The sequence below is a fragment of the Chiroxiphia lanceolata genome, chromosome 8 (genome assembly GCF_009829145.1).
Source record: "Chiroxiphia lanceolata isolate bChiLan1 chromosome 8, bChiLan1.pri, whole genome shotgun sequence".
Lineage (NCBI taxonomy): Eukaryota > Metazoa > Chordata > Aves > Passeriformes > Pipridae > Chiroxiphia > Chiroxiphia lanceolata.
The window spans coordinates 16420114-16444911 of record NC_045644.1 but is presented as its reverse complement, the minus strand read 5'-3'; the positions used below and the strand labels follow the sequence as shown (position 1 = coordinate 16444911).

The 24798-nt window shown below is 34.8% G+C and overlaps 1 protein-coding gene across 5 annotated transcripts in view; it reads left to right on the top strand.

Annotated features, from left to right (window-relative positions):
• IDE (insulin degrading enzyme) overlaps positions 1 to 24562 on the top strand; it is a 61383-nt gene extending 36821 nt beyond the window's left edge. For 4 of the 5 annotated variants that reach the window (XM_032695661.1, XM_032695662.1, XM_032695660.1 and 1 more), the window contains 11 exons: positions 3358 to 3502; positions 6180 to 6290; positions 7377 to 7497; positions 8974 to 9065; positions 11288 to 11399; positions 12465 to 12632; positions 15302 to 15574; positions 17437 to 17498; positions 19070 to 19142; positions 20707 to 20774; positions 21879 to 24562. In XM_032695661.1, the coding sequence (XP_032551552.1) occupies positions 3358 to 3502; positions 6180 to 6290; positions 7377 to 7497; positions 8974 to 9065; positions 11288 to 11399; positions 12465 to 12632; positions 15302 to 15574; positions 17437 to 17498; positions 19070 to 19142; positions 20707 to 20774; positions 21879 to 21974 (1321 nt within the window). In that variant the 3' untranslated portion in view covers positions 21975 to 24562. Of the gene's footprint in view, positions 1 to 3357; positions 3503 to 4036; positions 4182 to 6179; positions 6291 to 7376; positions 7498 to 8973; positions 9066 to 11287; positions 11400 to 12464; positions 12633 to 15301; positions 15575 to 17436; positions 17499 to 19069; positions 19143 to 20706; positions 20775 to 21878 lie in introns of all 5 variants that reach the window. The other variant, XM_032695659.1, reaches the window with a different exon arrangement.
• The last annotated feature ends 236 nt before the right edge of the window (positions 24563 to 24798 follow it).

The window sequence follows — 24798 nt, the reverse complement described above, 5'->3', positions numbered from 1 at the left end:
CTTTTGCCTAATTAAATGATTCAGTGATATTGCTGGAAAGGCTATTATGACAGCTCTCACAGATGCTTTTAGATGCACTGTTGAGTCCTTGTTTTGAGACACTACTTGAAATTTTTCTTGAAGAATTTTAGATAGAGGTTTTTTCCCGAGTGTGTCGTATCTTGGTACTGGTGTTGGTGAACTAGTTGGGGAAAATAGGTTTCCTGGAAATTTCCTCCTTCTTTTTATTTTTTGAAACCACAGTGCAAATGTTACAACTATTTCAACTTTGATATGTCAGGAAACGGAGGATCAAAATGGTAACTGCCCATCTCTTATTCAGAGAACAATAATTGCAATTCTTTGCCGCCTTTGTTCATACTTGGTGGCTTTCCTTGTACTGTGTTTGGCTAAAATCCAAAACAGGATTTTATCAATGGACACTGAGTTTGTTATACAGTTGTGGTGGTTTTTCACATCAGTTTCAAATGAACTATGAGTAAACCAGTCTCTGTACCAGTTTGTGAAGGATTAAAAGATAAAAACTGATTTTTTGTGGAGCACACAAAGGCATAAAAGTGTGTGCACATACACACAATATCACATAATCATTTGGGCTGGAAGGGACCTTTAAAGGTCATCTAGTCCAATCCCCCTGCACTGAGCAGGGCATCTTCAGTTGGATCAGTGGTGATGGTCTTTCCCAGTCAGATTTGTACTTTGATCTCAGTGAGCCGTTTTAAAAAGCCAGGAGTATTTGAGCTTTGATGATCAGTGTAGTGGAATGACTTGCCTCTTTCCTCCTGGGAATGGTTACAGGTGGAAAGTTGGGTTTTTTCTTAGGGTTGGGAATGAGGGTTCTTTCTTTTTCCTTAAAAATAAGATGGTGATTGCATGTGAACATAACAATACTGGGTATGTCATGTCCAAAAGAAGGTGTAAGCAGGTTTGTCAAGTTTTGGTACTTAAAAAAGAGTCTTGGTGAATCTCTCTCTCTCTCTCTCTCTCTCTTTTTGGTGATGCTGATGGTCATTGAAGGAAAGGTGAAATGTACAGTGTTTATTCATGAGACTCAGTGGAATCACCTGTATCTCTTGTGACCAAGTGAATTGCTGAATAAAGCCATCTTAATGACATGGGTTTTCATAAAAACTTTTAGCCTTAATTCTAGATCAGAATATGAAGGCTGTGCTGTCTTGTAGCAGATTACAAGAATTTGTTCATACTACAGGCTGCTTCAGTAAGGTAGCAAAAAAGATTCTTCTGCCTGCAGCCCTGGTCATCATGAATCATAGAAAGAATTCCTGACCCAGATGTTATAGCAGCAATTGCTCTGTAAATGAATTAAGAGGAAGTTGATGATGATGATTTCTCCCTCAAATACACAAATCCCATGGGAACAATGAGTATATGAATCTCTTGAAATCACGTTATTCCAAAGCTGAAAATCCTTACAGGGATTCTTCTTAAAGAAACACCACAGTAAAAACATCTGACATAGGACTTACCACCCAACCTAAAAGAAGATAAGCTTTTGCTTTTGTGTGAATTGCAACTTAAGAACTCAACAAGTATCCTTTTTTAAAAGGAAGCAGAACAACCATGTGCTGATGTTTTGAAAACTCTCTAAAGGTAGTTATCAACTCAACACTTCAGTGTTCATTCCAGCTATGTCACTTACAGCTCTGTTTGAAAGAGGAAAAGACTGGACTTTATGATTTTTCAAATACACTATCAGTGATTAAGTTGTTCTGCTTGAGTCTAGTAAGAAAGGTAGACTAGAAATAAACATTCATTTACAAAACTGTCAGTAATAGGAGGCAACTCCAAGAATAGTGTTGTAATAATTTTCAGTTTTTTTTTTTACTTGAGGATAAATGATTTAGTAGTGATGATTATTTTCAAAACTCCCTGTTGGCCTCTACCAGCTAAACGAGTATACAGAATTTATAACTGATAGAGACTTAATCAGTTGGAGTGATTACTATGTCTGTATTGTAGTATCAAAATGGAAAAAAAAAATATAATGAGTTTGGAGTAAGGCTTATGGTAACATAGGATTGACCTAAATCTTGCTTTGAATTCAGTCTTAATTAAAAAATTCAATCGTAATTGGATTTGCATCATTGGGCATATTGAAATTGCTCAGTTTTGGGAAATTGTAGGGAGAAATGCAAATGACAGCCCTTTTGGTTTTTTTTACTGACATGTTTGCTTCATCTGGGCTAAGATTTTGGACTACAGCAGGCTCTACTTCTCTAACAGCTTTTTTATTTTTTTAAATCTGTTCCTCTGCTTTCTTTCCTTAATCTAAAAGGAAGGAGAAGTCAAGGCCTTACTAAAAACAACCAGGAACCTTCTTAAAAATACCTTTGCAATGTATTTTAAAGTTATCAGCTTATGTTTTGTGGTCATGTGATCTTGGTTTTACTACAGTAATGTTGGTATACACTGAGAAATACCATTCTGTATAGGTGTAAACATATGTGATGGCATGTCCCTCAATATCACCATTAGTGACTGCTTGGAGAAAATAAATGCAAATGGCGTGGGTTTGAGTTGTAAGCTATATCCTGGCAGCATATTGTTTCAGATACTGCTGATTATTCCTGTGAAATTGATAATGAATTTACATGCACTTCAGAAGCTTTAGAAATAAGTAATCATAGTACAAATAACTTGACTTCACAGATCTTTAAAACACACAGGTATTTAACCGTTAGCACAGTTGAAACATGGCTTCAGTCTTTGAGAGGCTCAATTTCTCTTTTAGAGAAATTTGCAACAGTATTGTGTGTGATCAGATGCTTCTAATGCAACAGTGAGTCTTGTATTGCTGTTGCCATTGAAAAGATAACAGAAAAAATTGTGTTGTTATGACAGTGGATATGCCAAACTTCTTTCCAGAGCTGAACTTGGCATGTACTGCATATTTTCATTCCACAAATTGTTCATCTCTTAATTTTTGTAATAGAAACGACATTGTTTTCTGATAGCATATGAGTATTAACTAAATTAATGTTCAGTGTGTGGGCTTTCATATTGGTCTGTTAAATTATGTTGGTATATGTAATTTATTTTACTCCTGGTGAATTCTGACTGTGCAGCCAAGTAAATATAATGTGTCTTGATTTATGAGCACAAATAGAATAACCCTGGAATCTTCAATATATTTAGGCATTCCCCAAACCATAAGCAAGCTAAGTAACTATTTTCAGGTATGTTCACATTTGGCTTCAAAACAGGTATCCTTCATAATTGGATCCATCAGCATAAAATCACAGAAAATATTGTTTCCTTCAGATCAACCTTAAAAGGCCAAAAGAAACAGAGAAATAATTTTAAACTGCATATTTTACTTTCAACATTTTCTTCCAGCCCATTTGCTTACGTGGATCCCTTGCATTGTAACATGGCCTATTTGTACCTTGAACTACTCAAAGACTCCCTCAACGAGTATGCATATGCAGCAGAACTAGCTGGCTTGAACTATGATCTCCAAAATACCATCTATGGGATGTATGTAAGTACCCAAATCAAGGAAGAGCTTAGAGCCTTGAAACTACTTCCACTCATCAACATTTTTCTATTGATTTGATGGAAGGACTTTTAAATAAAAAAATAAAGGCTGTTAGTCCTTTTGATCTTGGTTATTAACCATTCTTTCTTTGATTTGAATTTTAAGTTGAATTTTGTTCAAAGTCTTCAACAGTCTTTCAGTTCACATTAAGCAAATTTTCTTCTTTATTTTTGTATCATTCATGAAATCAATTAGTTGTAAGATTTCTTCTTCCATTAAAAAAAAAAAAAAAAGGCAACCCTAATCCAAGCTTACATATTTGTATAAGTTTGTCAGATGTCTACTAAAAGCTTTCTGACTGATGGGGTAAAAGACCCCCTTTTCATGCTATTAAATAAATGGTATACTTCAGCTTTTCTGTTCAAGAACTACTGATCATGAGGCTGCATATACATACTCTTCAGTCATATTTCTTCATCCATTACTTTGTCACTGCTTGAGGTATCAAAGCATTTCTTTTGTTTTTCTTTTTGTTAGTCGCTACATTTATGCTGATCCTCTCCATTGCAACATGACATACCTGTTTATCAGGTTATTGAAGGATGATTTAAAAGAGTATACATATGCAGCACGCCTCTCAGGTTTGGTCTATGGCATTGCATCAGGAATGAATGCAATACTTGTAAGTAAGAAAACGCAGGAGGAAATTAAACAGCTTGGGAGTTGTTGAGCTTGGAGAAAACATTTGACTTCTGCATTTCTAAATGAGATGGTTAATGTTTTTTTCCTTGCATATATCTCATGAATTAAAGGCAATGCAAAACTGTATTTTGTACTGAGTGACCTGTTTAAGATTGCAGTGTCTTGTGAAAATGTGTGCAGTGCAGTTGTTGCGTTCTAGTTCACATTTTTACTTGCTTGCATGGTAATCTGGAAAGTACTATTGCTGGCTTCTTTATAAAAACATTAACTTTTCTGTGGAATGAATCTCAGCGTTACAGGTTTTGTTACAATTCTCTAATTCTGCCATAGTGAGCTGTGGAAATGGATTGTGCATGCGTTCATTAGGTTGCAATGCTGGATATTTATGGCTTTTCTTTAGTGTTTGTTTTTATTACATTTTTTATAATCTGTTTTAAAGTCCTGACAATACTTGATAAATACTGGTATTATGATAAATGATTATTTCTTACTCATCTTCTCCTATGAGATTTATAATGGGAGATTTTAGTAGTCTGTCTCGAAGTTCTATTAAAATCTTTTGTTAGCCATCATTATATATCAGAATGTGTTTCAAAATTTCCTGTAGAAGTATTGTTTTCCAGAGCATCTTAGTGAAAAAATATTCTGTATATGGTCTTTGTTTGCTGTATGAGAGAGTGCTGCAATTTTTTTTTTTATCCAACACAAATGTGATTTCCTTGTAGCATTCACTTGACTTGCTGCAAACACGGTTATCTATTCTCAGTTTAAAACTTGCTGATGTTTCTGTGGTCAGGATTAATTAATTAAAGGGGAAAAAAGTGTGTAATTTTCTTAATTTTTAGTCACAGTTTGAGAGTTTAGAATTATTTCAAATATTATCTGAAAACTTGTAGTCTTTTGTATTGTGAGAAGTTTTATAGTTAATAAGTGTAACGGTACAGTGTTGATGCTTTAAGCAAGGGCAGGTGCTACACTGAAAGCAGTCACCCATGGTGATTGCTGAACACTTTGGGTTCCTCTGCCAATTTAGGATACCAGCCTTTTTCACAAATCCATTTATGATAGCTTTTTCTTCAAATTCATGGTTCAGCTATGTTTCAGCAACCATAGAAGAAAAAAAAAATCTTTCTACCGGAAAGTAGGAATTCACCTATATGTTGGTTTGTGTTCTAAAGTTTAGTTTTACTCTTAAAAATTAAACTGCACAAATCCAATCAAATTCCTGCTTTGAGATACCAGATTTTGAAGTTGTTCCCACCAAAAAAAGGCCTTTTAGTGTCCTTTTTTTTTTTTTTGCTAGAGAAATTTTCTGTAGCTTGATGGAATAATATAATAATTTTTATGTTATTTTTTAAATAACCTAGTTTATTTCATGTATACTTCAAAAAAAAAAAGTATGATCAGATCAATATCTCATTACAATTTCAGACTAACTACCTTAGTGTTTCAGTCCAGCACCATCCTGGTTATAAATTGTGCTGCTGTTGATAGGACCCCTTTTCTTGTAGTACTGCTTACTTCAGCTTACATAAAATATATTTTTGATCAACAACATAAACATGAAAGAAGATTAAAAGTAAATTGGAGAGAATATTTTAGAAGGTTGTGAATCTAGACTTCATTACTAAAGTGAGAAACCCAGAGTAAAACCATTTCAGTACTCCAAAGGTACAGTTTACTGACTAGATTCAATATTGTAATCATTAAAAATCTGTATTCTGAGTACAGTTTGCTTAAATCAACATGAAATTACATTAATTCATTTATAACTCCTGAGCAAATGTGCAATATTATATTCATAAGTTCTCTTGTGATGAGTAAAGGGGTTTAATTTTAGAATGAGTTAATGTTCAATAAATGGTGAAATTAGAGTAAGTATTGAAAAGTGTATTGCTCATTGAATTATACAAGACTTGGTAATTGTTTTATTCTTTTGTCTTCCACATTTAAAGCAAATTATGCACTTTTTCCATAGCTCTCTGTAAAAGGTTATAATGACAAGCAACATATCTTGCTCAAGAAGATCATTGAGAAAATGGCTACCTTTGAGATTGATGAAAAACGATTTGAAATCATCAAGGAAGCGGTAAGCTGCATGAGAAATTTACACTTGGGAGTCATTTAAAATCGAGTGCATTGACTTGATAGGATACTCCTACTTTGATAGGAGTAGAAATCTAAGGGGGAGGGCATGCAAATCTTAACTTCTATACCGTTTTACAAATCGGAATGTTTTCAGTGGGACCTAGCCATGAAAGAAGGGGGAAATGGATGAAGGGAGAAAGGAGGTGATGAAAAGATTTGCAATATTTCTTCTTCCCTGGTGTGTCTTGGCTGTTGGGCCAAGATCCTTTGGTGCAAAGGTAACCAGTTGGTTAATACATGCTGACTTCTGGAACTCAAATCAGATGAGGAGACTGCAGTTTTCTTCCCTCGTGTCTACACCAAACAGATAAGGGAGATACCAGCTTCTGGCTTCTGTTTGGAACAGACAGAAGGATACCTCCTCAGCAACTTCAGGCTCACTGTCGCTCATGTGCCCTGAAGTTAATTGCTTTTGTCCTGTACTGGAAATGCATCCGACTTGCCAACCTATTTTAGTTTTCACTTCCCAGTTCCTCTGGTAGAGGAAAAAGGTTTTTCTTATTTTGTAAAGGTGCAGCTGGACTAGAAGGGAGCGGTTTTTTTGGAGAAGCTCACTAATTGTTCTCTCATACCTCCTTTATCCACACAAAGAACTGTCGAGATGCTCCTGGTTTTGTCTAACCAAATCAGCTGAAGGAAGCAGCTGGGAGAAAAATACGTTTTCTAATAACTTTATTCTTCCACCCCTGGTCAGTCATCATAGAATGTGTATTTCGTAGGTAGAGCAACTTGATTTAAGTACTTATTTAGGTCTAAGTGCAGTAATTTAATTTTATGGAAAAGTTTGATTTCATGCTCATTTCAACTATTCAAATGATTGCTACTTAATTCGAAGGCTCAGAAGCCCATATTATTACCAAGGTCACTTAACACAATTTTTTTGGCACGTTTAACAAGCAAGGTAATGTTCCTGGTATCTGAAATGTGTCTTTTTGATGCTACACAAAGTTGAGACTGCAATGTTAATATTTTTTGTTCAGACCTCTATTTCTGAATTTCTAATTTGAGCTTAATGATTTTCTTTCAGTACATGAGATCACTTAACAACTTCAGGGCTGAACAGCCTCACCAGCATGCAATGTATTATCTCCGACTCCTGATGACAGAAGTTGCTTGGACCAAAGATGAATTAAAAGAAGCTCTAGATGGTAATGTTCTGCTACTTTTAAACTTTATTATTTTTATTCTTTTTCTTGTGGAAAATGTCTTGTTACTAAACTAATGAGGGTACCTACTTTGAGCTCTGCTCACTATTCAAGTGAAGCCCCTGCAGTGCCAGACCTGAGCTGATGCTGGTCTTGCTGTACTTGTCCTCCAGTTTCAAGAAAGTAGAGTAGTTCAGGCTAAAAGGCCTCAAATGGCAAAACTTGCTGGTAAAAGTTCAGGCAAAATTTGAACAACTTTGGGAATATGAGCCTGGGTCATTGACTCCAATGCTTAATCAACGTTGATGAAATCATTTGGCTGTAGTTGACATCTTGCAGACGCATTGGAGTGTATCTGCATTGTGCTTCCTGGTGCACAAACTATTTTTGTTTTTTCTGTTATCAGGGAAACCTAACTCATATTTCTGTAGATAATAAAGAACTGTAGCTAATAAAAAAAAAAAGATGTAATTTCTGTAGATAATAACAACAATAATAAAGAATAAAGAGAATTATGGATCTTAACAAAAAGCAGGCACCCCAATATATGTGAATGAAGAAGGAATTTCAAATTAAGAGATTTAATTGATTTTAAAGGCCAGATGGAGTGGGGCTCTGAACAACTAGGTCTAGTGGAAGATGTGCCTGCCCACAGCAGAGGGGTTGGAACTAAATGATCTTTAAGCTTCCTATGATTGTAGTAATAGCTGAAGAACGTTCCCCTGCCTGTATTTTGCTGTGTTGTAAGAAAAGGTGGTCACTGGAACAGTTTGCAAAAATATCTTATAATATCTTCTTGGAATACATAGAGATGTTCTTTTCAAGAAGAGTATCTGGCTTTTGTATTTGTTTGAGGATATGGATTCAGAATACATATCCATGTACACCCCATCCATTCAGCCATCTTTCTCTTTTATTGCATTGATTCTATATGTTAAATTATATTTTGTGTTGTATATGAAAACTGCTTTGCAAGGAGAGTGTATATTGTGCCCTATATGTGCACTGGGATATATTGCAAAAATATTGTTTGTTGCAAAGATACTGTTGGAACGCTGTATTTATTTTTTTAGTCTATATGGTAAATGCACAATGTATTGCTTGAGTGTTATAAACTACCTGCTGCTTGTTAATAACTAATAACTAAGGCTTTTCCTTGGAACACTACCTGAATGATTGGAACAGTTGTCTCTGGAGAATGAATGTTTGTTCAGCATGATTGGGAAGAAGGTTTTTGGTTTTCTTTCTTTTGGAATCTGGGTCAGACAGCATGTGAATTCTAAGCGAAATAAACTATATGATGAGTGCTGCTATTTAGACCTGGAAGCATTCCAATGTTGCATTTGTAAGGAGAGATTCACTTTTTCATGATAATGAGTTTCTCGTCCTTCAAGAAATGCACTGTATCTAATGATGACTTAGGTCCTTGTTAATTTAAAATACATGTGAATGATTTAACTGTCTAAATATCTATTCTAGATGTCACCCTTCCTCGTCTCAAGGCCTTTATAGCACAACTGTTGTCACGGTTACACATTGAAGCTCTTCTCCATGGCAATATAACAAAACAGGTTGGTGTGATACTTTCTTTAATGAAGCCATCTTTATTTAAAAGCAGCATAAAAAATGGAAGAGTAGTTTAATCTTCTCAGATCTTAAAAGAAGTTTTGCCAAATGTGATTTCATAATTTAACTTTGTACTTTTTTCATCTTTATGGAAATATCAGTGTCATTTTTTCCCCTTTAGATTTATTAGGCTAAGTGCTGCTCTTATAGTGCTCTTGGAAACTGAATAAAAAACGACTTAAGATCTAAATATTTGAAATTCTATATTGCTTGTCATTGCTGTGATCAAGCTGCAAAAGGAACTATGTGCTGCAGATCCTGCTTTTTTCCATTTAAAACTTTCAGACTAGCTAGCAAAGATTCAAGAATCCAGTATCCCTCCAAGTACTTCACACATAGCTAAACAGGAATAGTGCACCATAAAAAAACCCAAGTGTCAGCTCTTAGTTTGGGGAGTAAAAGTCAGACAATGTTTGGTTTGTCTTCCAGTAAAATAGTAACACTTTGTACTTGCATAACAAATCTAACCAAATATTTGAATATAGGTACCTATAAAAATGTAGTACATTTCTTGTATGGTTTTGCAGTGTTTTTTCATAAGGCTTGTTTAAGTATTTTTATGTTAGAACAGCCCTGGGATGCTTTACTAGCAGGAGAGGTCATAAACACTGCTAATGACCGCTGAATGTATGAAGAAGAAAGTTAACTAGTAAGAAGGGGAAAAAAATATGGAGGAGCTAATAGCATGGATAGACAAAATTTTCTTTTTCTAATATATCTCTAAAATACTTTAAAAAAATATAGTATAGAGTATTTTTCATGCAGAGAAATTTAAGCATAGTCTCTTTTTCCTTCCTTATTTCTTACACATTTGTATATGAAAGTCAGTTCCTTCTGAAATGGAACTGAATGACCAGATTTCTGAGATTTCCATGATGATCCAGTTACATCAGAGAAAAGCATTCTTTATTTGGCATAAAGGGTGACTGAAGAGTCTTTAAGCCAGAGAAGTGGGAAGGATGTCCTGCTACACCCATACCTATGTAATGTTTAGAAATTGTCTGCAAACCTCCCTTAATAGATGCGGGTAGAAAATCTTCTCCATCCTTCGGTACCCAAGATGTGCTCATCACTGACAAAGCTCATAAATTTTAACCTGGATCTGAAAATTTTTTTCAACTAAAATCAAAATTTACACCTTTCAGTTAAAAAATTTTCAGTGAATCTGGGCTTGAAAAATTAGACCTGTCTAACTGCTTAAAATTTCCATTTCTTCTTTCATTAATTTCATTCTGATACTTGTTTTGTGACAGTTTCCTTTATTTATTTGCTGCAAGCGGATGAATAGGGAAGTAATCCTGAAGAACAATCTTGTAAATATTTATGGTGACTTGATTGAAAGACTATAGAGTATTTTTCCTCTAATCTTTCAAACTATGTTTTTTAGACCTCAGTCTTTTTGTCTTTGATATTGGGTGGGGGTTTGGAGGTGCTGGGGGACATATGTTTATTAAATTTTCAGACCTTTTGCATGTTTTTGATAAAATGACTTTTGTTGTGAGTTTGTGGCAATGCAGACTGAGAGATTTTAGCTTCAGACAAAACTACTTTGTAGTAAGTTACTGTAATTTCCAGTGTGCAGGCTACAAGAACATATAACCCTTAACAGGTAAAGCTATTGAAGTTAAATAATTGAACTAAACTAACAATTTTTGTTAGTTTATTTGTTGTTTTTTCAATTATTATTGTAGTCCATCAAATAAAAGAAAGTATTTGGGCAATGAGTCTTAACATCACCAACACATCAATGCAATGCATCTTTGAACTTAACCATTAATTTGTTTTCTTAAAACTTCATCTACTGAGATGTCATTTGCTTTGCAAACATACATTTTAGGTATCTTGTTTTCAAACGTTGAAAGATGAGCATACCAAAATGGTGAAGGGAAAGGGAAAAAAAAAAGCCCATTGAGCTTTACTTTCAGAAGCACTGGGGAGGAGTAGAACACAACAAGTTAAACTTACAGAAAACACAAAAAAAGCCTTTCTCCCAAGCTCCCACCTTCTCTCATCTACTTAACTTCTACTGTATTTATATTAAATATTTTCTGTTCCTGATTTTTTTCTTTTCTCTCACAGCACCATCAATAATTGGAAAGTGTAACCCTGCTGTTAGGTGCAGAATAACTAATGAGCACTGAAATGCCTCTTATGTTTTCTTTTCCAGGCTGCATTAGGAATTATGCAGATGGTTGAGGACACACTTATTGAGCATGCTCATACAAAACCACTCCTTCCCAGTCAGCTAGTGAGATACAGAGAAGTTCAACTTCCTGACAGTAAGTGAAATGATTTATTTTTGATTTTTTAATATGCATTAAATTGAGATTCTCCTTGCTAATGACATTTTGAAATGCATATTACTCTGTTTTGAAATCAGACTTACTCCAATTATTTTAAACTTAAAATTCAAAAATATAATTAGGGTGTGGTTTTGTTAATAAAATTACATACTATTACATGATCTTCCTGTAATACTTGAAAATTAGTTTGATTTCATTTTTAATTTTTATATGTAAATTGGAGTTCTTGGGAGTTGGAACTTAGACCATCTTTAAGATCCCTTCCAGTCCAAAGCCTTCTGTAATTCAGTCCTGATTCTCTCCTTATAATTTATGGAAATAAGAGCCCTGTCCCATTCTCTGCAACACATAGTATACACATTTGAATAAACACCATTCTTTGAGTGTTTTTGAGAATTAATTGACTATTTAGTGAAGGACTGTTCTAAACGACTTGCTATTTTGAGAAAACTAAAAGCTCTTACACAACTCTTTTTTCCTACAAATATAAATTCTTTTGATCTTGTACTTTTTGTATGATTTTACTTCTATGGTAAAAAAAAATCTCATATGTATATATAAAAGAAAAGAGGTTCAAGGTATTGCAGGGGGTGATAATATATCTAGCTATACAGCCAAAGCACATTACCCATAGCTGGTCATCTGTCTGTGGAAACTATCATAACATTCTTTCCAAGAAGTTATTGGTATTAAATGTGGAATTATTTTTACTGTTCATAATAGTTTCTGACAGATTGTCTTTAGAAACTGTTTACATTGTAGAGGCAATACAGAATTTTGCCCCAGCTCCAAAAATATTTGCTTGAGGAAAAGCAACCAGTTTCAGTTTAGTTGCTGATATGCTCAAGCTGTGACATTTTAATGTGTTAAAATAATATATTCTTTTCTAGTTTCATGAAAAGTATGCTGTTAGTGGAAATTCTGCTTTAATAGTTCTAAACCATTTATTATAATTCCATTCCACAAGCCATTCTCATTTTAATTGTCAAAAATAAGAACATACATTTTTATGAACTTATATGTTTTAACTTTGTCTTTTAGGAGGTTGGTTTGTATATCAACAGAGAAATGAAGTTCATAACAATTGTGGCATTGAGATCTATTACCAGACAGACATGCAGAGCACTTCTGAGAATATGTTTTTGGAACTCTTTTGTCAAATTATCTCAGAGCCATGCTTCAACACCCTGCGCACCAAGGAACAATTAGGTGAGTTCTCCCGTGGTGATGGTGTGTGTGTTTATACACATGGATGCACACTCACACACTCACTTGAGATGTGGTGAGGTGTTCTTTCCCTGCTGGGTGAATGCCATTTAAAGGGCACTTGGTAAATTTAAATATCTTAACTGCTGATGACTCAAAGAAATGTTACCGTACACAGTCTCTACAATGAGAACAAGCACGCATCATATTTCACATAAGCCTGAAATATCTGAAACCAACTCTGACTAAAAGTTCAATCACTGTGCAGAAAACTTCTTATCAGAACTTTTACCGAAAGGAGATGGATCAGTTTCCTAAATTTCTAAATCTTCTTAAAGAATCAGTATTAGTTTGATCTTTTTTGCTTGTGATCCTACTTCCAATTGCACTTGATGATTCATAGAATCACAGAATCATTTAGGTTGAAAAAGGCTTCTGAGATCATCAAGTCCAGCTGTTAAACTCTAAGCCCTATTTTAGGGATACTGCTGTGTGGGTAATGGTGAGCTACTATGTTGAAGACATAAATACATTTTTGGCTTTTTAAGAATACAGATGTTCATCAGTAAGTAAAGGTAATTGTTACCCGAACCAGTAAGACAGAACTGGTAAGGTTATTCCAGAGTAACAAGGAGAGAGAGAGAGACTTTGCATGACGGTTCACATGATTGAAATACTGGAGAGCAGGAGTACAGGTTTTCCAAAGGTGAGAAGCAGGCAAGTGTCTCAGTGTGATGACTGTGAACTACCAGGGATGTCAGGCAAGATTAGACTTCTTGTGAGCAACTAGCAGAATCAGCTATAAAATATTCATCATAGGAATTTTAACAATCTATATGTCTGCTGAAAATAGGATAGAATCCAGGTTATTTAACAGATTTTTGAAATGTGCTGGTGGCAGGTTTTGTATAAAAGTTGGAAGTAGCAGGTCAAGAGTGGGGGGGAAACAGTGAGCAAGAACTGTGTGTGTTCAGCATTACGTAACTGCAGAGGAAAGACAGTAGAAATACCAGCAAAATTCAGTAAACTTCATGGAGTTGTTAGTAAGATCTCTGAGAAAGCTTAGGGGAAAAGGAGTTAGCAGTTTGCTAAACAGTAGAAGCAGTAACAAGAATTATTTCAGTAAATGCTTTAGCAGTATGAGAAAGTGAAAGAGAAAAGTTGGCAGTGGTGGAAAAATCAAAATGTTTTATGATGGCTTTATTAATTTTCACTTGAAATGTCAACTGTGATCAGATGATTTCCAAAATAAATACTGGTGATCCAAGTCCAAGGCTTACCGTTGAACAGGAAAATAACAGATTAATTGGGTAGATTAAATTTTAAGGAGTTCAGGTGTGATGAACTATACATTCTATTATAAGGAACAAAATTACGAAATCCTGGAATTAGAAGTCTTATAATGATGATAGATGAAGTATTGGAAAAAATAAACATGGGTAAATGCTACATGTTGCCTTAATAAAAGGAAAGAGAAAAGCGGGGAATATATATATATATATAGATAGATTAGTCAGTTTAATTCTAATTCCTGGAAAATACAGAATAAGTTATCAAACTAGTTCTGAATTCATAGAAGGTAACTGAGAGGCTGTTACTGGAGTGCCTAGGTGGAAATGCTACACATATGGATGCAGGACTTCAGAAAGTCATGACTGGAGGATAGAGAAGTTGATTTGAAAAACAGTTGTTCTACAACTGTGAGCCAATGTTATTTGGTATTTTCATCCAAACTAGGTGATAGAAGAGTGAGTATACTTAGTAAATCTTCAGATAATACTAAGTTGGGAGAAGCTGCAAGTGTGTGGGAAGATAGAATTAGAATTTAAAATTAGTTTGACATTTTGGAAACATGACTTCAGTGAAGATAAGATGCAGTTTGTTAGGAACAGTTTGGCAGGAACAACCAGTGGCAGAGATACAAGCTGGGAAGCAACTGGCTAGGTAGCAGTTCTGTAGCAAACTCTACAGGGTACAGTGGGTCAGAGGTAGGACATAAATCAGCAGTGTTGTCCTGCTGTGTGTAAAATGCTGGGATATATAAATGGAAGCTTTCCAGATGCACTCACAATAATACTCCTAAATTGTTCAGGTAGGAACTTTGAAATACTGTATCCAGTTTTGACCTGAGCATCAGGGAACTACGAGAAAGCTATAAAACAACATTTAAAGGAAACATGACAGATTTATTATTAAAAGAGGGGAAGAAGACTGAAGAAAGGATTAGCAAATGCTGCAACAGTAAGAAAGGGAATAATACTTTCTTTTTCTCTAATTGATAAGATGGGAAGTAGTGGTCTTACATTATAGCAAAGAGAATTCAGATTAGACGTTATGAAAAAACAGTAAGTTTCTAATGTTGAGTCTAATGAAGCACTAGAGTACAGCTTTCCAGTTTCAGGAAACCTAAACCTGATGACAGAATTGGTTTTGTTTTGTCTTCGTCTGCCTCATCTCCTCCTTGCTCCTCCCCTGAACTGATATTTACACCAGTGAAATAAAGATGTTTTTAAAAAAACAAACAGTGGCATATTTTGGAAAAACCTGCATTGTTTATAATACAGAATTAAGTTAACATAACATTACATTCCTGTCAAATATGCCATGTTTGGCAAACTTAATGCTGCAAGAAGGGATTTCTTTTGATATGTGGCTGTTCTTGTTTTGCCAAGGTTACATTGTGTTTAGTGGTCCACGTCGGGCGAACGGCATACAAGGACTGCGATTTATTATCCAATCTGAAAAGCCCCCCCACTATTTAGAAAGCAGAGTTGAAGCGTTCCTAAAGACTATGGAGAAATGCATAGAAGATATGACAGAAGAGGCCTTCCAAAAACATATCCAAGCTTTAGCAATTCGTCGTCTAGACAAACCAAAGAAGCTGTCTGCAGAATGTGCTAAATACTGGGGAGAAATCATTTCCCAGCAGTATAACTTTGACAGAGGTAAGAAAAATGATAATTCCTTTGAAACTGAATGCCTTATTTTGGCCACTCTTGTGAGTATTGAGTGTCATGTTCACTTGGGAACAACTTAAACTTTTATATAGCTTATACATAATTTAATATATACTTGACAGATGCATTCAGATACACTCTGACATTCCTGATAGTACATATGAACCCTGTTCCTCTTCCCATTGTGCAGTTCTTTTGAGGGAGTGATGGCAGGGGCAACAGCAGGTATTTTAACTAACATGCAACCTCTCTCATCTTGGTGTAGATTTGAAAAAACATTGATTTTTTTTTTTTGTTTGTTTGTTGTTTTTTAATCCATGATACTTTGAAGATTATAAGCTTGTAGAAGACCAAACGAGATGCAACTTCTAGTGTTATTACTGAAAATGGACTGACAGTTATTTACAATGTGATCCTACATAATATTTGTGTTTTTCCTTTTTCATCATCGTTTGAAGATTTTAATCCAAAATACTGATATACATTAGTGATACAGTTTCTAACATTAAAGAAAAAATCAGTTTAGCTACAGTCAGCTTTTCCTCACATTTTTGTGTCTCGTCTCTTATTCACAACTGTAATTTTCTGTCTTCATGCATAATATGCTTCCTCCATAAAACTCACTCTCTATTCTGTGACTTCTCTTCTGCTTTACATGCACCGTATGGGCTTTCCACAGGTCTTTTTGCTTGATAATGACTCACTAAACTGTTATAATAATGATGAGTTTTTGACTTGTCGTCTGGCTTGTCTAGAGAGAATGAGAGCTACTGACATGGTTTCATGCCTGAGCATAAGGAGTGGTGTGGAAACTTATCCCCTCAAGTACTTTTTTTGTGTATGATGAAATAGTTTGATTTTCCTTGGCCTTAAGTGTTTCTGGTTTTGGATCAGTTTTATCTCTCTGGAATTCTTACCTCTGACTGTAGCCATATATTTCATATCTAAATCTCACCGACCTCACTCTTTCCCTTGACTTCTATATCTTTAATTCACCTCTACCCACTAGTAATTTTATATCATTAATGATTATAATATGACTAGAGTTGTCAAAATCAGATATTCATATTCCAGCCTTAAGAAGTGGATTTTATTACTACTTTTAATGTTGTTACCCAAATGTTATCTAATTTTCTGAACTGTGTTGTTGGGGGTTTTTATTTCCTGTATATAGAACTTCATATTAATTACAGCCTGCCTTACAGACTTGTTAGCTGCCTGTTTGTTCTCTTGCACACATTTATTCCTTGATCTTCCTGCTCACCCGAAGAAAAGCAAGCATGCCTACAACAGAAAACATTTCTGCTTATGCAGCAGTGATATTAGATGATTTAGTTCATGATAATTTAATTTATATGAAGTAATGTAGCAGCTGAGACACATTGTCCCCAGATCTCTTAAAGGTGAATACTCCTTAACAGGTATGATGTAGGCACCATTCCTTATATTCCTTTAAAAAGTACATCCTTCCAAAATACGTCCTACCATCCTGTTTCCTGACTGTGAATAAAAACCATCTGCATTAGAAATGTGTAACATTGATTTGAAGACAATATACAAAAGTAAGCATATCTCTTTTAGCTACTGAATATCCTACAGTGCAATCAGTATTCTTTAAACATGCATTTTTTAATAAGTCCAATCAGACTTACTGAAGTATAACTTTCTACCAAGGTTCCAATGACACTTTTAGTGAAGCAAGTATTAACTTGAAAGATAACAATGAAAAGCATATTATTTACAGTCAGTTACAGCATCTGAATTTGTAAGAGATACACTTTGAATAAGTAGTTTGCTAATAACCAGCTGTGATCTGCAGACTTACTCTAATTTTTACTATTGTTGTGCAGATAACATTGAAGTGGCTTATCTAAAGACCCTGACCAAGGATGATATTATACAGTTCTACAAGGTAAGCTAGTTATGTAGTTAAAATGTTACTTGGAAAGAGATGTAGGTACAGCTGAATCTTATTTGTGCAAGCTACAAAAGGATATACTGACACTTATTTTAGGTAGATGATATAATTGATGCAGATTCCATAATAATAATTTTATTTCCTGAATATTACTTAGTTTAATGGCAATGATAAAAATTGTGGAGAAGGATTGAGGTTTGGTGTGGTTTTTATTTTTTTCTTGCCACTCCTCTTGTTTCATTTATCCTTCCTTTATGGATATAAAATGTGCTGCTGTTTGGCCAAGCCGGGCCAAAATTGCACATTTGATATTTTATTTTTTTCTTCAACCCATAAATGATTCAGCCTATTTTGTGGCATGAATTGTGAATGAAACAGATATTTTGAAAGCTTTGTTCAGTGTAAATGGGTGGGGTTTTTGTTCCTCTAATAGTTGGGCAGCGTGAAGGAACAGCATAATGTTGCAGTAATTGTGCATTGTGACTCAGCATGGAGTTGCTAGATAGGTACTTAATACAGGCACTTGAAATACTAGGAGGGCATCTGTCCCTGTCGTGTCCATGTCATTCACCCCCCAAATATAAAAAAATTGGGCGTCATTCTTTCTGTTCTGTAATATGTCCTAGTCAGTGATATTTCACTACATTGCCAAGTGTTCATAGTGTTTTATAACTTATGGAGCTCAGGGAGTACTACTGAAGATAAGTTCAACTTAATGTCTTCAGGATTTATTATTGGGTGGAAAAGTTTCTGCCTCTGAAGAAGCATGGACATGTCTGTGTCTGCATTCTTTTTTTCCTCTCTTGAGCAGAGGGGGGGTAATGTCTTTCAGAGTGGTTTGTCTTTTGTACTCTGCATTATCCTTTTCACTGTCCAAGGTATTTTTACATTGCTGTCTATTTTTATAAGAGTTAGTCCTTCATGCTTGAAACTGGTTATTATTTACATGGCACAGTGAACACTGACATCTTTGGGTGGGTTGTTGGTTTTTATTTTTTTTAATAGTATGATAGCACAGGTGAAGATATGCAGCAAATACAGACTTAGTAAATGGAATTTCAGCACCTGTTGTTTAGTAAATAATAACTTGAATGAGCATGCACCCTCTGGTTTTGTAGGAATCTATATTATTTTGCTTACACCAATGCTGAAGAAATGATTATGCAGCATTCCAGAGCAGAAATAACCAGCTAGATTGGTGAGCTAGTCCAGCTGAGTTTAATAATTGTGTTCAGGGTGATGTGCTTCCAGAAGACTGCTAGGGATTGAAAATTCTGCAGAGATTTTAGGTTGCATTCCTGATACTATGATAGTTAATGGGTGAATCTTTATTACTTACAGTTTTTCTGAGTTCCAAAGGGTACATGAATTTATTAACTTGATTGTAAAATGATTCAGCGTATACCGTGTGGATGAGTTTTAATCATATTTGAAGGGACATCCCAAAATTCATCCCTCATTTTAAAGCTTAAATTTAAAATTTAAACACTCTCATTCTTTTTACCGTTTTATAATGTCTAAGGGATACTTCCCACACCTGAAGAACTTGATGTTTTTTACTGTAGGTGCTGTTGGCAATAGATGCTCCCAGAAGACACAAGGTATCAGTGCACGTCCTTGCAAGGGAAATGGATTCCTGTAAGTATTGTGCTGAGTATCCAGCAAGTCATGGTTAGACATAGCCACATTATATGATACAAATGCACTATAAGAAAAACTCAGCTTTAGAGCTTTCAGAGGCAAAAGTATTTCTTTTTACACATTTCCTTCATGTGGGTGCTTCAAATTCTCTGGTTAATGTTTGTGACCAAGTTCTTCAGCCATTCTAAAGTATATTGATATTAAAACAATATATCCTGAAATAGCGCTTCTATTTTCAACAGGATATTTTAAAACAGACATAAAATTCTGTAATACTCCTATGGGGCAAAAAAACCAACCCAAAATTAGAATTTGCAGTATCAGTCCAGTGTGGGGGTTTTTTTTCTGACAAGCAATGAATGTCCACAATATTATTCTAACACCTTCAAAGGGGAAAGTAAACCCTGAAACAAACAAAAACAAAAACCTCTGGGAGTATAAAACATTTTATTTAAACTTAAGAAGGTCAATATTTATTTAGGTTTTATTTTGAAATAATATAGATTAACTGTGCATTGTAAACTGTATCATTCCAGTTTAGAATTCAGGAAGGAAAAAGTTAAAGTGTTTCTGGTTAATATGAATAAACTGAGAGGAAAAACTTCTGAGTTGTTTTGTGCAGATTTTTCACCAGTTTATACTGGACCTAAATTCCAACATGCATCTGGTTGCAAAATCAAGGATATTAAAGCTTGTCTGTAGTACATGGAGAAGCAGATAGCTGTGTGCATGTCATGAAACTCCTTCCAGCCTCAGAAGGATTGATTTTTATGGTACTGTAGAAATTGTAACTCTGCAGCTGAGTGAGGAAGACTTGCTTCAAAGCGTCTTTCCAGTTTTCACGACTAGTAGTTGCTTAATAGAAACAGTCTAAAGCTTTTCCTGTCTAGAGAAAGCTTTTCAGAATGTAGTAACTGTATTGCCAGAATGGTTTATTATTTGCTTGGAATGGTGGTGGTTACTTTTACAGGGATTATAGTAAGTTATTCCCTCTGCATACTCCCCATTTAGTCTGGCATTTGATCTGTCTTCTGCCATGAAAGAAATTGAGATTGGAAATGCAAGAAGTAGTTTGGGGGGGAATTGGAGTAGGGCATGCAAGGAGACAGGCAGGGAACATTTTGGTTGCTATCCAGAATTTCGGTGCCTGGAGTAACCTCTATGCCTCCATAGCCATGTCTTTATCAAAAGATGTGCTGTTGTTGCATTGCTCTTGTATGTACCACTGACATTTGCTACCTTTCTCGTAATTTGTACTGAGAAACAGTTTTAAGTATTCGTGGATCAGTAGATTAGCAATTTTTATTTCTACATTCTTTTTATGTGTAAGTAAAATGAATTAAAGATTATGTTCTCAAGTCAAATCATGGATGAATTTCTGTATTTCTAAAGACAGCCATGGAGTACAAAAGCAAAATGTTTAGGAAATGTTATTTAGCAATACTTAAAAATTAAACCCCTGTGCTTTATATAGATACCTGTCTTTTAAGAGAAAACAGTTATTATGTAAAAGATACTGGTTACATTATAGTCTTGAATTAATTTTGATGATGTTAAATAGGCCCTGTTGTTGGAGAATTTCCATGCCAAAATGATGTGAACCTGGCACCAGCACCACCACTACCACAGGTAAAAAGAAACAACACACAATACAATCCCAGGCTGCATTCTTAATCTAGAGGTTTAGTATCATTAAATACAAATCTGTAGGGAGAAACAAACTTCTTGAAATTCATGCTGTCATGGGGCTGTTTCATCCTCACTGTCAACAGGGATTTTTCCTGATTTTTCTTTTTAGCAATCTCTCCAGTTACCTTTTAGTCCACTGAAGTGAAAGCTAATAGCAGTAGTAAACTCTACTGAGTGTCTGCACAGTGGAGTAAATACAGGTGATTATTGTCTGAAAATACTGATTGTATATGATCAGGTGTATCGAGTGTCAAGAGAAATTTTTATCATCTTTGTTTAAAAAATCCAAACAACCAGCCCCCAACCCCAAAGCAACAACAAAACCAACTATTTGGTAATTTTCTTAAAGCCTAAAATATTAATGCACATTCCTGTCAACATATAACCTGTGGAGGAAACAGTTTGATAAATTGTATTCATACAAGTATTACAGATTTCATTTTGTGGTTAGATATGACAGGACTGGACCTTTCCCAGACCTTCAGTAAATTTTCCTGAAGGATGGCAGCGTTCGTCCCAGTAGATGATTAACTTTTTGCAGTGCAGTACATCTGTGTTTTTCATCAGACTTTTCAGGTGAAATAATTGCCATGAGTGGAAATTTCTGTATGACTTGTATGTGGATATGACTGAAATATTTAAAAGTTATTTTGTTACTGCATCTGAAAAATAGTAATGTATTTGAGTAGCTATTTGTGGGTGTGATCTTACCTCTGATACTGAAGGGACAAGTGGGGTGTTCTGAAGTAGAACTTGTAAATGAAAAGACAAGCTCTGCATATGTTGGAGATCCTGCCATTAATAGTAATGCAGTTACTGCATCATAGCTATTGTTTTAAATTATGTAAATATGAAACTATTTATTTCATAAGAAATAACACTATATTTGGGAGGGATCCTGTAATAACAAAGTGTGAATCACTAATACTACAGAAAAGAGCAAGAAAGGTGTTTCAGCAACAGTGAAAATGAAAAGCAAGGAATTCCTCAGTTGTCTGACTGAAGATATTGAGCAGACTTTTTCTTCCATACGCTTCTTTGCAGCCAAGTGTGATTGAAAATATGACAGAATTCAAGCGCAGTCTGCCGCTCTTTCCACTGGTGAAACCACATATCAATTTCATGGCTGCAAAACTGTGAAGAACCTCAATGGATGAAGAAATGCCGATGATCAGTACTGACATGGTTTCAGGGGACTTCATGATGAACAAAATTATTAAAGATCATTAGGATAAATGGTTCTGTTCATTATGAAAGTCCCAAATTCCTTCTTGGTTCGTTTGACATTAGCTGTGTGTTAGGGATAGAGAGTATATAAAAATCAGTTGTGGTCATGTGTCATTTATATTACAGACAACCTGTTGAAAAACAAAATCAACTGAAACAATAATAATAAAAAACTTGTAGATGCAGTATATTTTTTAAAATAGCATATCCCTTCAAATTTTCATTTTGATGAAATAACCCTCCAGAGCAAACTAAATTGCTTGAAATGTGCTTGTTACTTCTGAAGAATACTGTTTAGTATCCCAATAATTATCTTATTGGGGACTGGAGGGGGTGAGAAAAGTAAGTCCTTTTTGGGATGGAGTCAACAATTTTTCTTAAAAATAGAGACTTCCACATTTTTTTTAAGTGACGTGTTGAATGATACTTTTTTAATTGATCCTTAATGCAACCAACATATTTTCTATTTTAAGTTTTATGAAGACCAGTGGGGGGGGAAAAAAGGAAATTTGACAACACAGTAGTAAGTGAGAGAATTGTCTTAATGAGAATAACTGAAGATAAGGGCATGATTTTAATCTTTCTATACAAATTTGGGGAGATTTTATATTAAAACTAGTAAAATGCTGGAAACACTTTTAATAGTGCGTCTGATTTTTGTTATCAAAAATGTTGTCCCAGTCTCTTCATACTATCAACATCTTGTTCAGTTTTTCAGTGTTACTGTGGATTTTTTCCATTTACTATATCAAATCCTTTATTTGGTGTCAGTTTTTGTTTTCAGTTGCACATGTACTGATGGAGAACTCAGTCTGGTTTTCCTCATTTGTTATGTTAGGTCTCAGCACAGCAAAGCACTCACTAGTGCAAATAACTTCAAACACACACTGGTTCTTCTTTCAAGAACAGGTGAATGTCAAATACGGGCCCTGTAATGAATCAGATACATCATTATCCTGATACATGTGTGGGTCCTTCCTGTCCTTCAGGAAGGCACTTGGGACAGTGCAGTGCTGGGTTAGCAGTACTGCATGTGCTCCAGGTTACATCACAAAAGACTTGTTCCTACTTCTTGTAAGAAGGCTGCACGAAACTCAGAAGGATCAAGAATTATGCTGAAACACTGTTTGTGTGTGTGTATATATATATATTACATAATTTAGTAAAATGGTAAAACAATATATGGTGTCTAGTCTTCACCATCTTTACTGACTACTGACTTCTGCAGAGTGGTCTTGTGCTTGGGACAGCCGCCAGATAGAAAAATATAAGGAACATAAAGTTTTTCTATCTCAGTAATACATAAAATAGATGGTAATTATTGAGACAGAGAGAGTATGCAAAGCACTGAAGATATAAAATCTGCTCAGCAGGAGGTTTTAGTGAGAATTTGCTTCTTATTAAAAGAACCTGAAATTAAAGCCCTGATGTGACACACATGTCTGTGACACACATGTCTGTGACACATCAGAATCCTGGTATAGTCAGCAGGGCTGTTCCTTTAATTGAGTCAATGTTCATTCTTACACTGGCTCTGAAGCCAAATTAAATGACAGGGTAAGGGCCTTAAGTTGCATTTATCTGAGTGTCTCTTCTAGCTGAACAAATATGGTGCTCTTAAAATTTGTTTTAAAGGTTAACAGCACATGTTTCAACATCTTTTTAATAAATTTGATGGTAATTTGTGATGTAACCTGTTGCCAAGGAAGGGCACTAGTATTTTTTTAGCCTGAGAAGAAAAAAAGTTAAACGTAATCCAAGCAAAACCAGTGAAGATGTCTCTGTTCACCCCATTTTTCATGGATCTTTCACATAAAATGGGCTTTTTGCCTTCTTGCATTTCACTTTTGTTTATAGTTTTCCTTTAGTAAAAGTATTTGTATTATATATATTAAAAGTTTTGACAACATATTATAAAAATATATATTTTGGGATTTAGTATTTAAACATACCACTCGTACAGTGAATAAAATGAAATGGCTTCTATTGTGTGTAAAAATAAATAGATATATATATTCATGGAAGTACTATCAACTCTTAATTTTAACAAATTATATAAATAAATTGGAATAGCAGTGTATTTAACACAAATCATGTTTTCCAGCAGAAAAAATGTAGAACTCAAAGTTCTGTGACTGGATGTGGAAACCCATGTAATTTTCCAACAACTCTTAATTGCTTTTAAGTGTTCTCCAGCATTTTACAGTTTCTGAGTTTGATATAGCAGTAAATTTTGATAAACTCAGGCATACTAATGGGTTCATTTTAATGGATCCAGAGCTGCAGTGTCTACAAGCAATAAAGAACTACCTAGAATACACTGTAATTCAATTTTAGTGCTTGTTAATTAGTTTATGTAAGAAACCATAAATTATTATTACATAACTGTAATTTTTGCAAGTGCTATTTTAAGCAGTTGATGTGGAATTGGGTGCATGTGACACAGCCAGTATGACAGAGTGCTAGAGTTATTCTGTTTACAATAAACAATCTGAATTTAATGTTTGGAGTTCTTAATTTGTTTTATTTTAATTTTTTGCATACTGGTAATGTTACATCTGTCAGTCTGTGCATGTTTTCTATTACACATTAATTGTGATTTTCCGCTATCCAGTTGGACTAGTTAGGCTGAGTAGCATTGCTGCAGAAGTGCTTCCAGGCACTTCTAGGGAAGTTTCAGAGGACTTCCCCACGTGACATCACACACCTTTTGGGTAGATCCACCTCTGTTGCTCTC